This window comes from Hyperoodon ampullatus (assembly GCF_949752795.1).
Source record: "Hyperoodon ampullatus genome assembly, chromosome: 10".
Taxonomy (NCBI): Eukaryota; Metazoa; Chordata; class Mammalia; order Artiodactyla; family Ziphiidae; genus Hyperoodon; species Hyperoodon ampullatus.
Window position 1 is genome coordinate 40869453 of NC_136923.1, and position 18123 is coordinate 40887575.

Sequence of the window (18123 nt, forward strand, 5' to 3'; positions counted from 1 at the left end):
TACTCTGGTATTTTCTATTTTATAAAAAAAAAAGCGGGTCACACCCCATTCAGCTATTAAGTTGGCCTCTCAATTCGGTAACGTGTTGAGACCTGCACTTTGAAAAATACTGGTCTAGACACTTTATGGAGTAGGCAGAGTGTGTTCTGTGCCCGTTTTACAGATGAGACAGAGTGACACGTAAAACTCAAGGTTAAGTGGGTTAGCCACACACACGTGCGCGGTCCGAGGGAAGCAACGCTGGCACTTGTCCTCAGGGCTTCTGGCGGAGCCCACTGCTGCCCTCTCCATTATCCTCTGCAGTCCTCACAACTGTCGTAGTCCCTACTTCTCTTTGACTATGAAATCTTGACCTCTACCTAGAGCACCTCTTCCCTCCCCTGCCAGGTAAAATCCCATCGATACTCCTAGGCCTGGGTATACTGCCCGTGCTCCGGGATGTGGCTCCTGTGCCACTCACTGGACGCTGGCTCCCTCACTGCTGTACCAGAGTAGGATCCTCTCCACCGTGACCTCTTTAAGAGCAAGTCTTACTCTCCTTTCCCCCGCAAGGGCACAGCTTTACAGAGTAGGTATTAAAAAATACACATAGAACTGAACTGAATTTGTAAGTGACTCAAAGGAGAGGGGTGAAGGAAGTGCTTACTCTATTTGAAAGGCTGAGACCAGAAAAGATACCACTGGAAAAAAGATCTCTTTACCAAGGTTATAAAAGTCACACATTTGGCAGAGGCTTCAACAATAAAAAACTATACAATCCAAAAAATTTATCTCCTTAGCATCGGTAGATTTAGAATGATGCCAGTAGCTCCTGGATTGCACAGAACAGAAACTTAGTCAAATCAATTCAAGAAAATGAGGACCACGATAAGAAGGGCCAAGGCTAGCTGTGTGGACCTGAGGCAGGGCAGAGGCAAAGGCCCCAGGTGATCCTCAGCAGCAGAAGAAAGGGCACCTTTGCTGTAATGGTGACCATTATGATGGGGACAGCTGCCAACTCACCCAAATGAAGAAAACCAGTCGCAGTTCTCAACAGAAAGAATCTAAATGGCACAGCCATATCTAGAATTGTCCACTCCTTTTCATATAGTTTAGGTAAGATGGGGCTGTGTGGTTGGTACAAATATCTAAGGGAAGGAGAGAGAAGAAACTCTTCAAAAAGGGAGATGAACTTTTTCTAATTATTGACCCAAACTGGAATCTCAAGTTTAAATTTCAGGCTACCACCAGAGAGCATGGGAACTCAAGGCCAAGATGAGGTCAGTTATAAAAAATACTATATCTGTGATATAGTAGAAAACTTAATTTCAGTCCTATTAGAAGTAAAAAAATGTCGATGTTAGCTAAATGACCTCTAAGTTTCAGGGACCTACAACTGAATTCTCTAACCCATGGTTTTCAGACTTTGAATTAGAGACACTAATTCCGTGGGACTAGGGTCAGCTGTAGGGACTGCATATTTAAATAAGCACCCTGGATTCTGTTAAAGATGTATCATGTTGAGAAACTTGCTTAACCTAATTCTTTCCTTTTTACAGTAACTAAAAAGGGGCTCAACTTTAATTAATGTTTCTAATTAGAGCAAAAATGGGCGTAAAACTGTACAGGCACACCATTCATGCAGTAACACGAAATAAGAGCATATACAAAATTTAAAACTACATTTCTTATTAATTGTTTTTAATAGCATTTAGTCACCTAAGTTGTAGTGGCATAGGTTTATAAAAGATGTTTAAGACTGGTTGGTAACTTAGTCTTATCTGGGGTTTTCCTTTAAAATTGAGAATAGGGGAACGAGTCACAAGTTAAAGGATATTTCAGGATACGTTGATTATAAACTCAAAACGTACACTGAAATCAATTCTATAAACAGAAAATGTGAATGTAACTTATTTAAGCCTATTGGTTCACATTTTTAAAAAGCACCCTCATTTGTTTAAAGTTAAGTACTTTAAATGGTTCTTGAAAGTCCACTGTAGACATAATATACTCAGTCCAACTAGCTGATGGTGGGGTGGGTTTATGTGACCACATCCAATTCAGAGTCTGACTCAGAATTAAAAATCAAACTGCATTACACAAAAGTTACAGTCATGGGTAGCATAATCTGTTCCTCAGATAATACAGCTTCCAGAGCTTTCATCATCCTGGTCACCCTTCTTTTTTGCTTTCACTTACACATATCTTTCTTTTAAAGAAACAAAATATGTAAAAGTTCACCAAAATTCGGCAAGTCACAGTTTGTACAGCACTGACTGATAGTAGCTTTGGCATTTGATATTACAAAGTTACTTTTATTACAAATATTTTCTTCATTCTGGGTCAAGGCGAGGTAAAACAGGAAGAATAAGATTCCCAAATGCAGAATCTTGAGTTATGAAGTATCCAGATGAATGTGCATGTGCATGCTGCAAAGCCGCCTTCTGCTGGGCTGCAATATGCTGCTGCTCAGCGTGGTCCCGGAAGTCCTTGTTAAGAGCGGGTCTCGAGAGAGCAATGCTAGCTCCAGGATGATTTGTTGAAGATTGGTTCTGCATTAGTAATTTTCTTTTTTCTTTGCCCAGTTCTGCCAAGATTGCAACTCTATTTTTGTTTTGAAAACCTTGTCCTGAAGGGTTTGCTGCCATCTTCCTATTTTCTGTTTTTTTTAATTTAATTTAATTTAATTTAATTTAATTTTTTTATTAGTTTCTGCTTTATAACAAAGTGAATCAGTCATACATATATATCTGTTCCCACATCCCTTCCCTCATGCATCTCCCTCCCTCCCACCCTCCCCATCCCACCCCTCCAGGCGGTCACAAAGCACCGAGCTGATCTCCCTGTGCTTCTGTTTCAACTATGTTCCGTGGCAAGTGGTCTGCACTTTACAATCACCGCGAAGCTAGACAGCCCGGGACCGCCTCGCCGTCTGGTCGCGTTCTCCAAGGGGGCGCGACCACTTAAAGACCGGCAAACCGAGCTCAATGCGGCGTTATACCACCTTCCCGCCCCCCTTATACCACCTTCCCGCCCCCCTACCACCTTCCCGCCCCCCTGTTTTTTTTTGAATTTTATCTTATTTATTTTTTTATACAGTGGGTTCTTATTAGTTATCTATTTTATACATATTAGTGTATATATATCAATCCCAATCTCTGTTGGGAGGTTTTTGATAACTGATTTAATAAGTTTTTTAAGATTAAACTGATTTAATCTTGTTTTTTATCATTTATAAAAATGGATACATTGTTTTAGATCTAAATCATTTCAATCTTGACCAGACTGCTTTTAATAATCATCTAATAAAATGTTATGGAATCTATTCCTCAGCAGCTTTGATATTATTCCTTGACTTAAATATTAACACTTTTATTTGAATTGAAAAATGAAGTAAGACTTTTTCTGACAAAAACAAATTTTTTGCTGATTTGACAATAATGACTGGCTTTGTCAATTAGGTTATATGACAGACATTTTCCATAAATTGAATAAGCTCAATGTTTGGCTCTAAGGTCTAGATGAAAATATACCTAATCCTTGTGATAAAAGTATTTTACCAAAAATATTGTAAAAGTTCAATGAAATAAGCAATATTGTGATTTTCTCAAGCAGATCTGAGTAAATTGATTTAAACAAGATGCTTCTAAGTTAAAGGTAATAGGTATAATAGTCCTTGTCAGGAGTCAACAAACTATGGCACAGGCCCAATCTGGCCTGCCAGAAATGCTTTTTTTTGTGTGGTAAAAATATATATAACAATATTTACCATTTTAACCACTTCTCAGTGCACAATTCAGTGACATTAAGTACAGTCACAATCTTGTGCAATCATTACTACTATCCATCTCTTAAAACATTTTCATCATCCCAAACAGAAACTGTCTGCCTCCTGTTTTTTTTTTTGTTTTTTTTTTGGCTGTGTTGGATCTTCATTGCTGAGCGGGGGCTACTCTTCGTTGCAGTGTGCGGGATTCTCATTGCAGTGACTTCTCTTGTTGCGAAGCATGGGCTCTAGGTGTGCACGCTTCAGTAGTTGTGGCACACGGGCTTAGTTGCTCCACGGCATGTGGGATCATCCCCGACCAGGGCTCGAACCCCTGTCCCCTGCATTGGCAGGTGGATTCTTAACCACTGCGCTACCGGGAAGCCCCTGCTACCTGTTTTTGTAAATAAAATTTTACTGGGAACACAGCCATACTCACTCATTTATGTATTGTCTACAGCTGCTTTCGTGCTACAATGGTAGGGCTGAGTAGTTGTGAAATAGAACATATGGCCTGCAAGCCTAAAACATTTGCTATCTGACACTTTATAGAAAATATTTGCTAAACCCTAGTCTTTGATGCATTTTAGAGAAGCCTTTTGGTATCCTTCCCAGAAACTGAGAAAGCTAATGACTGTAACAACTGGCATCAATCATACAGTTTCCAATTCTTTTCCTCAAAATTGAAGAAACCTAATCAACTCTTCACCTGTTGAGCAATAAAATACTTCTTGATAGATTGCTATGTGAATTTAGCTTGCAGTTTGGAGAACTGTGTGAAAGGTAGAGTTCACCGCTAAACACTTTAGCATGCATATTTTGAATAAGAGTTCAGTATTTGTTTACTGTTTTTTTTTTTTTTTTTTTTTTTGCGGTACGCGGGCCTCTCACTGTTGTGGCCTCTCCCGTTGCAGAGCACAGGCTCCGGACGCGCAGGCTCAGCGGCCATGGCTCACGGGCCTAGCCGCTCCGCGGCATGTGGGATCTTCCCCGACCGGGGCACGAACCCGTGTCCCCTGCATCGGCAGGCGGACTCTCAACCACTGTGCCACCAGGGAAGCCCTGTTCTTTTCTTTTGAGGGGAAATTTATAGTAAAATGCATACATTTTCTTTACCATTCCATAATTGGTATACATCTGTGTAATGCAAATCTATTTCAAACTACAACTTATTATCACCCCAGGAAACACTCTCATGTCCCTCCTTCCCCTCCACTCCCCAGAGGGAACCATACTTCGGAGTTTAGCCTGTTCTATACCTTCATATATATTGAATTGTACTATATATATCCCTTTGGGTAAGATTTATTTCACTCAGTATAATATCTGTGAGATTCATCCATAATGTTGCTGTACCAAGTTTACTCCATTTGGTTATGTTAATTTGTCAAATGGGTTCTTGCTCTTTTCATTATTGAGTTATAAGAGTTCTTTCTATATTCTGGATATGTCTCTTATCAGGTATATAATTTGCAAATATTTTCTCTCATTCAGTGGGTTTTTTCATTTTCTTGTCGGTATACTTTGAAGCACAAAAGATTTTAATTTTGATGAAGTCCAATTTTTTTTTTTCTTTTGCTGTCAATGCATTTTCCTCCAGCCTTTCTTCCTCTACTCTATCATTCACACTGCTGCAGTAGCTACTCCCTAATCGATAATTCTGGTCATGTCATTCTCTCTGTTCAAGCTGGTTTTCTAATGCTTACAGGATATTCCAAATTCACTGCCACCCCAAATAACATCTCTGCTTCCACTCCATGGGCTTAAGGAGTTTCACCAAGTATCCTTTCACACTTTAAAGACTTTGTTCCAGTTTTTTCACGCGTTTGAAATCTCCTTTCCTCCCTGATCACAGTGTCTTCATTCTTAAAAGTTGGTCTTAAAAACTCACAAGCAATTAGTCACTTGCTGTTCAGGGGTTAGATAGCATTAAGTTCAAAACCCCATAATGGCCAATCATATTTCGTTAATAATTTAAAATTATTTGTCTTCTGCCTCCCTGTAGGTCATTCACTCATTCATCAAATATTTATTGAACATCTGTTAGATAACAGGTACTGTTCCCAGCACTGAGGGTACACCTGCGAACAAGTCAAAACTAGGCTCTCATGCAATTTATGTGGAAAGTATTCAATAAGAAAATAAGAAAAATACCAGGTCATGGTGAGTGTTACGCCGACAATGTCGAGTATGATTGTTCAAGATTGCATGGTCAGGGATCACTTTTCTGAAGTACCTTTAAGCTATGATTTGAAAGCGCCTGAGTGACAGAGGGGATCAGCTGTTGCAAGGGGTGGTGGTCCCAAACAGGTGTTTACAAAGGACGACAGGGTCACTAGGTCTGAGGGCAAGCGGGGCAGGCGCAGATTCCCACCCGGCGTGTGGGTTCCTCCGCCAGCACCTCCGCCACACCCTAAACGGGTTCTTCTCTCGGAACATCTCACGCCAGTCCTTTTCTCCCCGGCGGTGGCAGACGATAACACAGAACCTCCGTGCAGTAGCAGATTGCATAACGATTCGACGCAGGTATCCGGGAAACAGCCACACACGAACAAGCCGAAGCTCGGTGGCGGAGACTGTGAACTATCCTACAGCCTGGCGGAAGAGACGGAAGGAGGAGCTTGTCCTAGGCCCGCCCAGAGAGAGTGCTGCGCATGCGTATGCGCGTGCTCTCGTCACTTAGGCGCCGGTCCCGAGAAGGGGCGGGGTCGGCTCTCCGCGCCGGAAGGGGGCTGACTGGGCGGGGCCGGGAGGCGGAGGTGGCGGCTGCGCGCGCGCGTGCGAACGAGGAACGCCGCGAGGGCCGGGGCGGGGCGGACGGGCCAGGCGGTGGGGACGACGCACGGCGACGATGGCCGCGGCGGCGGGCGGCGGCGGGCTGGGGGCGACGGCGGGCGCTGCGGGTCTGGGAGGCGCGGCGGCGGCCGCGGGCCTGGCAGTTTATCGGCGGAAGGACGGGGGCCCGACCAGCAAGTTTTGGGAGAGCCCGGAGACGGTGTCCCAGCTGGATTCGGTGCGGGTCTGGCTGGGCAAGCACTACAAGAAGGTGGGTTCGCGCGCTCGTAGAGGCCGGGAGGCCACGCGACGGGGGCCGGGGGCGGCTACTGGCCTCGCGGGCTTCTGGCCGCCCCTCCCCCCGCGCGCCACGAGGGACAACAAAGGCAGGCGCAGGGCCCGCCACGCCCCCGCGGTGCTCTCTCGGCGTCCGCGCGCCCGGGACTCCCCTGGTCCTTCGAGGTCCGCTCTTGGGAGCCCACGCACCCCGGGCGAAAGCCCCTGCCTGCTCCTGCAGGAGTAGTTCGAGCTCAGCGACCCGGAGGGTGTGAATCTTCCTCTTTTGTTGGCTGCTTTAGGTGTGTGAGCAATGATTATTAAAACTGTCTGAGCCAGAGGTGTAAAAGCGGCAAGTTTTGTTTAGAGACTAGTCTTCAAAGTCAAGTGAGGTGACTAAGCTTTTACTACCTGCTGTTGATATGCTAAAGACGGACTATGGACGATTGATTGTACTCGGACGTTGGTTACAGCAGGTTAATATAATGAATTACAGTATTCATGAGAACTAATATTAAAAAATGACGGCTTTGGGCTTCCCTGGTGGCGCAGTGGTTGAGAGTCCGCCTGCCGATGCAGGGGACACGGGTTCGTGCCCCGGTCGGGGAAGATCCCACATGCCGCGGAGCGGCTAGGCCCGTGAGCCATGGCCGCTGAGCCTGCGCGTCCGGAGCCTGTGCTCCGCAGCGGGAGAGGCCACAACAGTGAGAGGCCCGCGTACCGCAAAAAAAAAAAAAAAAAAAATGACGGCTTTTACTTCACTATTTCTGGTTATGTATAGTGGGAGTGCAAGAGTTAATGTTCACTTGTGACTAATGTGAGGCCTTCCCTGAGAACCCCATTCATGTTAGATCACCCCGCTTCATATCACCTTTGTTTTCTTCATACCACTTTTTGAGATTATTTTCATTTACCTGTTTGCTCTACCTTTGGAATGTAAGTTCCGCTGAGTCAGTGGTATTAAAAGTTGTAAGTTAGCCTCTTGTTTATAACATGTTTTTTTAACTTCCTCTTTATGTAACTATTTAGGAATGACTCCCTTAGAAGGTGTAAGGACGCAGACTGCCAAAAATACTCTTTGCCCCCAAATTTCCGGAACACCCTTTTCAGTTCTCTACTTCCCCCGTTGTGGACCATAGCCTGGGGCAAGGACCTTGTTAGGCCTCTTCACTACAACGTGTCCTGGAACATGTTTGATCCTCATTGCCTCGCCCTTAGTAGTTGCTTAGTAAATATTTGTTGGAATGAATGAAAAGATAGTCTAGGAACCTACTCATTTGGGGTGTACAGCGCAGTGGAGCCTGTCAGCTTTTGGAAGTTGTTAGGCATGGGCAGGGATCTTGGGTGCTTTTGCGTTCCATTGTGGTACTCTCAGAAATGACCATTTCTTATCTGAGGTTTTAGGAAGTGAGAGGCGATATATATTTTGATTTACAATATATTTTTTGATTCTTTGACTTTTCCCCCCCTGAAATTTTGCAGTCACATTTGGGATTGTAGCTTTTTCTCATTTACATGTAGGTAGACAAGAATATTGTTTTCCCTTGCACAATGGTAAATTGGTCACTTTTTTGGTGTTGGCAGTAGAGCTTCTGGTAGTAGCTAAGGGAATTGAATATATTTATATTATTAAAGTATTGTTTATCATGTGCCCTTCAGCCAATACTTTGGGTCTTAAATTAATATACCTTAATGTATTTTTCCCCCCGGTCTGGATTTTTTACCCCAGTTTTATTGAGATGTAATTGACATAAATATTGTATGACTTTATCAATGTAGCTTTAACAAAGAGAAATAGGAATATTCCTTTGGATAGCAAGGAAGGGAAAAGAAAAAGGGAAATACAGTAATAGTAATTTCTACCTCTCCAAACTCTGTGCATCTATTTGCGCCCAGTTTTAAGAGGGCAGCTTTAGGCTTGGATAATCTTTAAATGATTGGGTGAGGAAGTGGCTGTGAGGCTGATTGCAGGATTTGTCCCAAAGTGTTGAAGACAGTAGGCTAATGTTGGCTCAGTGTGCCTGAGGCCTTAAAGACAAAGTTAGTTAGGTTTGACCTCTCAGGGTTTCATTAAAGCTAGAGTGTGTTTCTTGGGCCTACTCAGATTAAGAATTGTATATCCCTTGGGCCTGACAGTCAGAATCCTATCAGCCTTTGAGAGTGGTGTTGGTGTGGTGAAAATATTTACCAGAAGGTTCTTTGCTTCCTCTGTACAGGATATATCTCTACCTGGTATACACATTGATAGGTTTTAACTAAACTTTTCTGTTGCATTTAGTAGTGTGTTTTCAAATTCATAAATCTCAGCAAATAAATGAAATAAACATGACATTGATAGTAGCATTTTTATTGATCGGTTTATGTATGCACTCAGTGAACACCTGAGCATCCACCTTACCCAGGCATTTAAAACATAAGTCACTTAAATCCTCACAGCAGTCCTGAATGATAGATATTATTTACTTCATTTTCCACATGAGAGACACCTGAGGGTGGAGATTTAAGTAACTTCTCTAAGAATTACAGTTAGGAGTGGTAAATTTGGAATTCAAAGGTCTGCCTGGCTCCAACCCCCCCTCCGCCTTTTTTTGTTGGCTGCACATAATCCCTCTCTTTAAGGAACTCACAGTGTTGTGGAAAAGATAGACATAGGCACCTACTTATAAAAACCCAGGTGATTTCAAATTAAAAGAGAACTTCCTTGTATTCTTTTTGTCTTCTGAATGCCTATAGGAGGTGCTCAGTAAATATTTGTTCCATGAATGAACAGATTAACTAGTATAGAAACCTGTTTATTTAGGCTTTGTTGATCCATTTGGCTTAGCAGTACAGAAAGGAGAGTGAATACTTTTTGACTGGGATGAGTGAGCTTCAACTAGTGAAAGGAGTCCAGAGGAGGTGACCACTTTAGGTACGCGGAAGCTGAAGCACAGAGAGGTTAACTGTTTGCCTGAGGTTGCATTTTCAGCCCACTAGCAGTGCGGAAGCTTCTTTATCTACCTAAGCTGCCTGCTTTATATTACTGGGTGCATATCTTTCATCCTAACTTTGAAAGATATATTTCTATCCATAGTTCAGAGTGATTTTCAGATGATAAAGCCTTGTGAAGGTGAAGTATATCTATAAGCCATTGAGTTCCCAGGTAAGTTTCTTCCCGAAGTTTGGCTAACCCCTGAAATAAGATTTAAGATTTTAGGATGATTTAAATAAAGATGCTTTGGATTTAACGAAGATTACTAAAATAGAGTAGATTGCCCAAGGAAGGCATTTCAGTGCCCTTTACATGAAGTATTTAACAGTTTAAGACTTTTTTTTTCCTAGATGGGACATCTGCTACAATAGAATTGTTTACGGATAAGTTAAACTTTTGATACTATATTAATGTCACAGGGAATATAAAGCAGATTTATTGATAACAACTTTCTAAACATATACTCCTAACTTTCTTTTTCTTTTTTTTTTTTTTTGCGGTACGTGGGCCTCTCACTATTGTGGCCTCTCCTGTTGCGGAGCACAGGCTCTGGACACGCAGGCTCAGCGGCCATGGCTCATGAGCCCAGCCATTGCGCGGCATGTGGGATCTTCCCGGACCGGGGCAGGAACCCGTGTCCCTTATATCGGCAGGTGGACTCTCAACCACTGCGCCACCAGGGAAGCCCACTCCTAACTTTCTTTTTTGTTTTTTTTTGTTTTTTTGCCGTACGCGGACCTCTCACTGTTGTGGCCTCTCCTGTTGTGGAGCACAGGCTCTGGACGCGCAGGCTCAGTGGCCATGGCTCACGGGCCCAGCCGCTCCGCGGCATGTGGGATCTTCCCGGACCGGGGCACAAACCCGTGTCCCCTGCATCGGCAGGCGGACTCTCAACCACTGCGCCACCAGGGAAGCCCCTCCTAACTTTCTTAATCAAAATACTTTGAGACTAAAAAAATTTTTGTTGTCTTAAATAAAACATTCTGTTGAACTTTTTTTTGATCAAAATATAAAATTTTTATGACTGAAGTAGTCTATATAAATTATTAAAGTTTTTTCCCTTTAATCAGGATTCATTATTTTGAAAGCTATTAAGAACGTTTTATGTTTAGGTGAGATTTTTGGAAGCAGTAGAAATGAACTTATGTCTGTATGGGATAGTGGAATGAGCATTACGTTAGGTTGGAAGACGTGCGTTCAGTACTCTTGGCTGCTAATTGGTGTCATTGAGCAGGTGACTTGACTTCCATGTTTTAATTTTTCATTTGTAAGTTGGGAGTAAGACTGTGACTCCCATAGACAGTTGTTCGAATCAAATGAGATAGTCCTCGAAGGTAGGATTATATAAATTTGAGGCGGTAGTGATACTTTTGCCATGTATCATTTGGTCCCCCTGCTTCATTCTTATTGGTTAAAAAGAATGTTGCTCTTAGAAATTTTTAAAAGTCGATTTAAAATCTTATAGTCGTACATTGACTGCCTTTTGAGAGGGTATGAATCTGACATTAAGTTATTAATGTCAGATTCAATTTATTAGTTAAAAATGTCATCTCTTGGGCTTCCCTGGTGGCGCAGTGGTTGGGAGTCCACCTGCCGATGCAGGGGACACGAGTTCGTGCCCCGGTCCGGGAGGATCCCGCATGCCGCGGAGCGGCTGGGCCCGTGAGCCATGGCCGCTGGGCCTGCGTGTCCGGGGCCTGTGCTCCGCAACGGGAGAGGCCACAGCAGTGAGAGGCCCGCGTACCGCAAAAAAAAAAAGTCATCTCTTGCGTACATTTTAATGTTTGATCATTTTTGTGAGTGATTTGGAGAAAGTAAGTGGAGTTAAAAATGTTCTATCGTTTAAAAATTGGATCTTAAAATACCTAAGATAATCATTTTGATTGGGCTTTGAACCTGGCCATCTTTATTCTGAAACTGTAAGGTTGTCCACATGAAATCTTTCTCATTCTGAGTGACAATAAATGAAGCGTGTAGATAGTAGTGAAGTTTAGAATATATACAAAGCTATGTATATAAGTCATTAAAAATTACTTTTTGCCTGGAGGGTTGGTTTGTTTTTCGCCGAACAACCTTCCTCCAAATGGTGTCTTTCAGGTTTAGGATTTGGCGCTGTTCAGTTGTCTGCAGGTATATGAAAAATAAAAAGTTATGGTTATTAATTTTTCACGTTGCTTTACCATGTGTGGAAAAACTTGCAGTACATTATGTGATTCCTTTGAGAAGCTTGTACTTACTAAAGATTATAAAGTTATCTTGTGGGTATGTACAACATACTTTGCCAGTTCTGTGGGTTAGACTTGAAGAGTTTATTAAAGATTATACTATGTTGAGTATTACTGATTACTTTCAAAATTGAGTATTACTTATTAAAGATTTACTATATTGAGTAAATTGGAAAAAAAATCTGATGTTAAATTTTCACTTGAAAGTTTATAGTCCTCAGAGAAGTAAACTTGGTTTTTATGGGAATTGGCATTGTAGGAAAGGGGAATTGTAAGAAGTTTTTAACATTTAAAAATTGCTTCCCTGGGGGCTTCCCTGGTGGCGCAGTGGTTGAGAGTCCACCTGCCGATGCAGGGGACACGAGTTCGTGCCCCGGTCCGGGAGGATCCCACATGCCACGGAGCGACTGGGCCCGTGAGCCATGGCCGCTGAGCCTGCGTGTCTGGAGCCTGTGCTCCGCAATGGGAGAGGCCACAACAGTGAGAGGTCCGCGTACCGAAGGGGGAAAAAAATTGCTTACCTGGTTTTTAACTTCTTTATAATAAAATGTGTTTTTTAACTGAGATATATGATAATATTTGAAGTGGATTTTTTTTTAAAGTCCAGTGGTTCTTAAAGTGTAGTTCCCAGTCATGTAGTGTCACGTGGGAACTTGTTAGAAATGCAGATTCTTGGGCCTGACTTACTGAATTAATAAGTGGGGCTAGAACTTGAGAAGCATTATTTTAGACTAACAGAATTGGCATATTATGTGCTTAATTGTATGAAACTTGTTTCCAGTTTTTGGCTCATGTCTGACATACTTGTTTCACTTTGTGGCCTTAAGGAAATGTGTTTTTACTGGACACTTTTAAATTAAATAAAAGGAAGCTATCTGTAAGGATAAAAAGGAGTAGTGTACAACAGGGATAGGCAGACTTTTTCTATAAAGGTCAAGAGTAAATATTGAGGCTTTGCGGGCCATGCAGTCTCAGCTGCAACTGCTCAACTCTGCTGTTGCAGGAAAGCAGCCAGACAATGTGCAAATGAATGAGTGTGCTGTGTTTTGATAAAACTTCATTTATGGACACTGACATTTGAATTTTATGTTATATTCATGTGTCATGAAATATTATTTTACTTTTAATTTTTTCCCAGCCATTTAAAAAATGTAAAAACCATTCTTAGCTTGTGGGCCACACAGAAACAGGCAGTAGACTGGATTTTACCAACCTCTGGTCTCAGGGATTTCATGTAAAATAAAGCATTCCGGACTTCCCTGGTGGTGCAGTGGTTAAGAATCTGCCTGCCAGTGCAGGGGACACGGGTTCAAGCCCTGGTCCGGGAAGATCCCACATGCCGCAGAGCAGCTAAGCCTGTGTGCCACAACTACTGAGCCTGTGCTCTAGAGCCCGCGAGCCACAACTTCTGAGCCCGCGTGCTGCAGCTACTGAGCCCGCATGCTGCAACTACTGAAGCCCACGTGCCTAGAGCCTGTGCTCCGCAGCAAGAGAAACCATGACAATGAGAAGCCCCACTCACTGCAACTAGAGAAAGCCTGGACACAGCAACGAAGACCCAGTGCAGCCAAAAATAAATAAAATTTAAAAAAATAAAAATAAAGCATTCCAACAAAATACCAGTCTTCATCAAAGTTAACTGCATGCTGGCTGTTCTATTTAGAGTGGAAAGCTAATATACCTGAACAAATAAAAATTTGCGAGGATACTAAGCTTTAAGAAGAATTGCCCTTTTATATTACGCTCTTTGATTGACAGTAGCACATTTTGAGAGCCAGTCAACCTAAGGTGTAGTAATTAATGTTAGACTGTGTAGCTGATATTTTGCTGTATATGTATCACTTAGACATTATTTATTGCAAGAGAAACATTATCTTGAAATGTTGGGTGGTACTGGGAAAGAGGTTTTTTCCAGGAAGAAAACTTTAGTTTTTTAATGGAAGGAAGTATAGATGTTTTTTCCTGCTCAGAATTGGAGGTTAAAAAAAAAAAATTAATGATGGCTTTTCAAAGTGATAGTGAGTGCTTAATACTAAGTTAAATTTTTACATTTAATTGAACTCAGTAATTTATGCTTTCACTGTCATGTACCCTTTATCTTTCCTTGCTGTAATGCTCGCTTGCTGTCTACCACGAATTTGGCCTTCTTGACATTATTCACATTAGCATGGATAACTTTTCATGTACATTTGTTTTAAAAAAATTTTATTGTGGTAAAAAACTTATAAAATTTACCATCCTAACCATTTTTAAGTGCCCACACATGTATTTTTTTTAATGCATAAAAACAACCATTTTATTATGCTTAGAGTTCCTGTGTGTCTGGAATTTGGATGGGCCCAGTTGTCTCTGCTCAGTGGTGTCTGGGGCCTTGACTGGGGATATTTGATGATTGGGGGTGACCTGACAGCTGGGGGCCACAATCACCTGGAATCATCTTTACTCATGTGTCTGGTGGTTGTGCTGTCAGTCTTCTGAACAGCAGCTGGGGCCTCTCCATGTGGCCTCTCAGTGTAGCCTGGGCTTCCTCAGTATGGTGATGTCAGAGTGGTTGGACTTTATTGTTTTTCAGGGCTCCAAAGGTGGGTGTCCCAAAAGAACTGTATGGAAGCTGCATGATCTTTTTTGATTTATCTTCAGAAGTCACACAGCATCACTTCTGTTGCATTCTAATGATTTTAAACGAGTCACTGAGGATGGTCCTGATTCAATAGAGGAGGGCCATAGATCCCTACCTCTTGTTGAGAGGAGTATCAAAGAATTTGTGGACTTGTTTGAAAAACTGTAATACAGTTGGCTCTCTGGCCACATGCGAAATATAGGGGCCAGTATGTCTCATTCCATTATATTAGGTTGGCCAGAAAGTTCGTTCGGGTTTTTCTGTTACATCTTATGGAAAAACCTGAACAAACTTTTAGGCCAATTCAGTAGCATCAGGCTCAAGTTTGAGGTCCAGGATCTCACCATCTAATTTAGGTCCAGGTGCAGATGAGCTGACACTTGGGTTTGGTTTCTTGGGCATAGTATTTCTCATTCTTAAGATGTGTTAACTGAAAGGACATGTTATCTATCCCTCCCCACGGCTCCCAGTATTTATGTAAGTGTCTCAGACACTTAAAAATCTGCCACCAGGCCAGTACTTAGGTACTGGGAAGTAAGCTAACATTGTCTTCCTTTGTCTTCTGCACAGTTGCCCCAGTTTTTGAGTCTCTGTCTTTATCTTGCAGTATGTTCATGCGGATGCTCCTACCAATAAAACACTGGCTGGGCTGGTGGTACAGCTTCTCCAGTTCCAGGAAGATGCCTTTGGGAAACATGTCACCAACCCGGCCTTCACCAAACTCCCTGTAAGTACATCAGCTTATCACACTGGGACATCTTCAGTTTCTGTACTCTTGGGTGCAGCCTACAGCTCTTTATTTTGCTGCTGCTATCCTATAGAATAGGAAAAAGGAGGAATCGCTACAGAATTTTAGCTATAGAACACTATTGCTTTTGAACTGTAGGAAGCATCTCTTTCAGAAGTCATTTAAAATTTGCATTAAACATCACAACAATTATTACCTAGACTTAACTGTTAACATTTTACTATGTTGTAGTTTCCTTATTGTCTTTACTGTACTAAGTCTTTTCCATTTTTTCCTCCTGATTCAGTTCTTGTGGCTAGAATGTTGTTTCTTGGAATCTTTTTATATTTTGTAGGTGGGATTCTTCTGAGCTTATGTGGGAATATGATTCTGTTCTCCTTGCAGTTGGTATTTTGACTGAAAGTTTGGCTTGGTATAGAAATATTGGGTTATGCCTTATTTCCTTTTGTAATTTGAAGGTTTTGTTCTTCTCAACATTTTTTTTTTTTTTACTTTTTTCCCTTTTGTTTCCTGGTGCGCGAGGAGAGGGCATTAACTTTATTTTTATTTATTTATTTATTTATTTAAGATGTTGGGGGTAGGAGTTTATTAATTAATTAATTAATTTATTTTTGCTGTGTTGGGTCTTCGTTTCTGTGCGAGGGCTTCCTCCAGTTGTGGCAAGCGGGGGCCACTCTTCATCGCAGTGCGCGGGCCTCTCACTATCGCGGCCTCTCTTGTTGCGGAGCACAGGCTCCAGACGCGCAGGCTCAGTAGTTGTGGCTCACGGGCCTAGTTGCTCCGCGGCATGTGGGATCCTCCCAGCCCAGGGCTCGAACCTGTGTCCCCTGCATTAGCAGGCAGATTCTCAACCACTGCGCCACCAGGGAAGCCCCTCAACATTTGATTTTGTAGAGAAAAATCTGATACTACTTGTTGATTTCCCCCTTTTTTTAATTTTTGAAATTTATTTATTTATTTATTTATGGCTGCGTTGGGTCTTTGTTGCTATGCGTGGGCTTTCTCTAGTTGCGGCGAGTGGGGGCCACTCTTCGACGTGGTGTGCAGGCTTCTCACTGCAGTGGCTTCTCGCTGCGGAGCACAGGCTGTAGGTGTGCGGGCCTCAGTAGTCGTGGCATGCGGGCTCAGTAGTTATGGCTCGCCAGCTCTAGAGTGCAGGCTCAGTAGTTGTGGCGCTCGGACTTAGGTGCTCCGTGGCATGTGGAATCTTCCCGGACTGGGGCTCAAACCCATGTCTCCTGCACTGGCAGGCGGATTCTTAACCACTGCGCCACCAGGGAAGTCCCTGATTTCCCCTTTTAATACTGATCTTTAAAATTCATAAATATGGGGCCTCCCTGGTGGCGCAGTGGTTGAGAGTCCGCCTGCCGATGCAGGGGATACGGGTTCATGCCCCGGTCTGGGAGGATCCCATATGCCGCGGAGCGGCTGGGCCCGTGAGCCATGGCCGCTGGGCCTGCGCGTCCGGAGCCTGTGCTCCACAACGGGAGAGGCCACAACAGTGAGAGGCCCGCATACCGCAAAAAAAAAAAAAAAAAAAAAAAAAAATTCATAAATATGTCTAGTTATCGTATGTCATGATCCGAAGACTCAGTTATGTTTCTTTAGCTCAGGGAACATTCAGTCTGTTAGTCTTCTCTGCCATCCTGTATTTCTTTATATTTTTGAACTCTGATTGTACAAATACTAGATTTCCGGGAACTATCTGTCCTATATTTTCCCATAATTTTTGTCTTCCATTTCTCTGATTCGGGTTTTTGTAGTTTCCAGTCTGCTGTTTGTTGCCTCTACTGAATTTATTATTGGTAGACTTTTTTATAAATCTCCAAAGTTTCCAATTTGTGTGTTCTTATTTCATCACTAAACTTTTTGTTTTAATAACTCACTGATTTCTCAGATATAATTGAGAATAAAAAAGATTGTTTTATTGATATTGCAGTAAATCTGTTCATTTCACTTATGGTATTTTTGTTATCCAGAAATTTATTTTCATTAAATATATGGATGTATTTTTTTGAATCACGTTGGGAAGCTTTCTCCACTTGTAGGTGATAAAGGATTTCAGCCATGTGTTCTTCTAGTATTTGTAGAAGAACAAATTTCTACACTATTTGTAGGTGTCATTTTTTACATGTAACTCTGTTATCCATTTAGAATTTATCTTGGTATTCATTGTGAGCAGTGGATCCAGTGCTCACAAAAAAAAAAAAGCAGTTTTATCTTTTTTCCATATGATCATCTGGTTAACCCAACAACATTTATTAAAGGGTGCTGCTTTTCTGCATGATTTCTTTTTTTTAAGATTTTTTTTGATGTGGATCTTTTTTTGTTAAATTTATTTTATTTTTGGCTGTGTTGAGTCTTTGTTGCTGTGTGTGAGCTTTTGTCTAGTGGGGCGAGCAGGGGCTACTCTTCATTGTGGAGCACGGGCTCTAGGCGTGTGGGCTTCAGTAGTTGTGGCGTGTGGGCTTAGTTGCTCCGTGGCATGTGGGATCTTCCCAGACCAGGGCTCGAACCTGTGTCCCCTGCATTGGCAGGCAGATTCTTTTTTTTTTTTGCGGTATGCAGGCCTTTCACTGTTGTGGCCTCTCCCGCTGCGGAGCACAGGCTCCGGACGTGCAGGCTCAGCGGCCATGGCTTACGGGCCCAGCCGCTCCGCAGCATGTGGGATCTTCCCGGACCAGGGCACGAACCCGTGTCCCTTGCATCGGCAGGCAGACTGTCAACCACTGCGCCACCAGGGAAGCCCTGGCAGGCAGTTCT

General features: G+C 42.6%; 2 protein-coding genes across 2 annotated transcripts in view; one reads left to right on the forward strand and one right to left on the reverse strand.

The window, feature by feature from the left end:
* Positions 1–2312: 2312 nt before the first annotated feature.
* Positions 2313–2627, reverse strand: LOC307058861 (SOSS complex subunit C-like; the record flags this gene model as incomplete). Its single annotated transcript, XM_079712571.1, has 1 exon — positions 2313–2627. One exon carries the CDS (start codon positions 2625–2627, stop codon positions 2313–2315), a length of 315 nt encoding a protein of 104 aa, XP_079568697.1.
* A 3969-nt stretch (positions 2628–6596) lies between these two features.
* SMARCC1 (SWI/SNF related BAF chromatin remodeling complex subunit C1) overlaps positions 6597–18123 on the forward strand; it is a gene marked incomplete at both ends in the record, with an annotated part of 177644 nt that continues 166117 nt past the window's right edge. Inside the window, 2 exons of the mRNA XM_079712293.1 lie at positions 6597–6791; positions 15220–15339. Coding sequence (XP_079568419.1) covers positions 6597–6791; positions 15220–15339 — 315 coding nt within the window. The remainder of the gene's footprint in view (positions 6792–15219; positions 15340–18123) is intronic.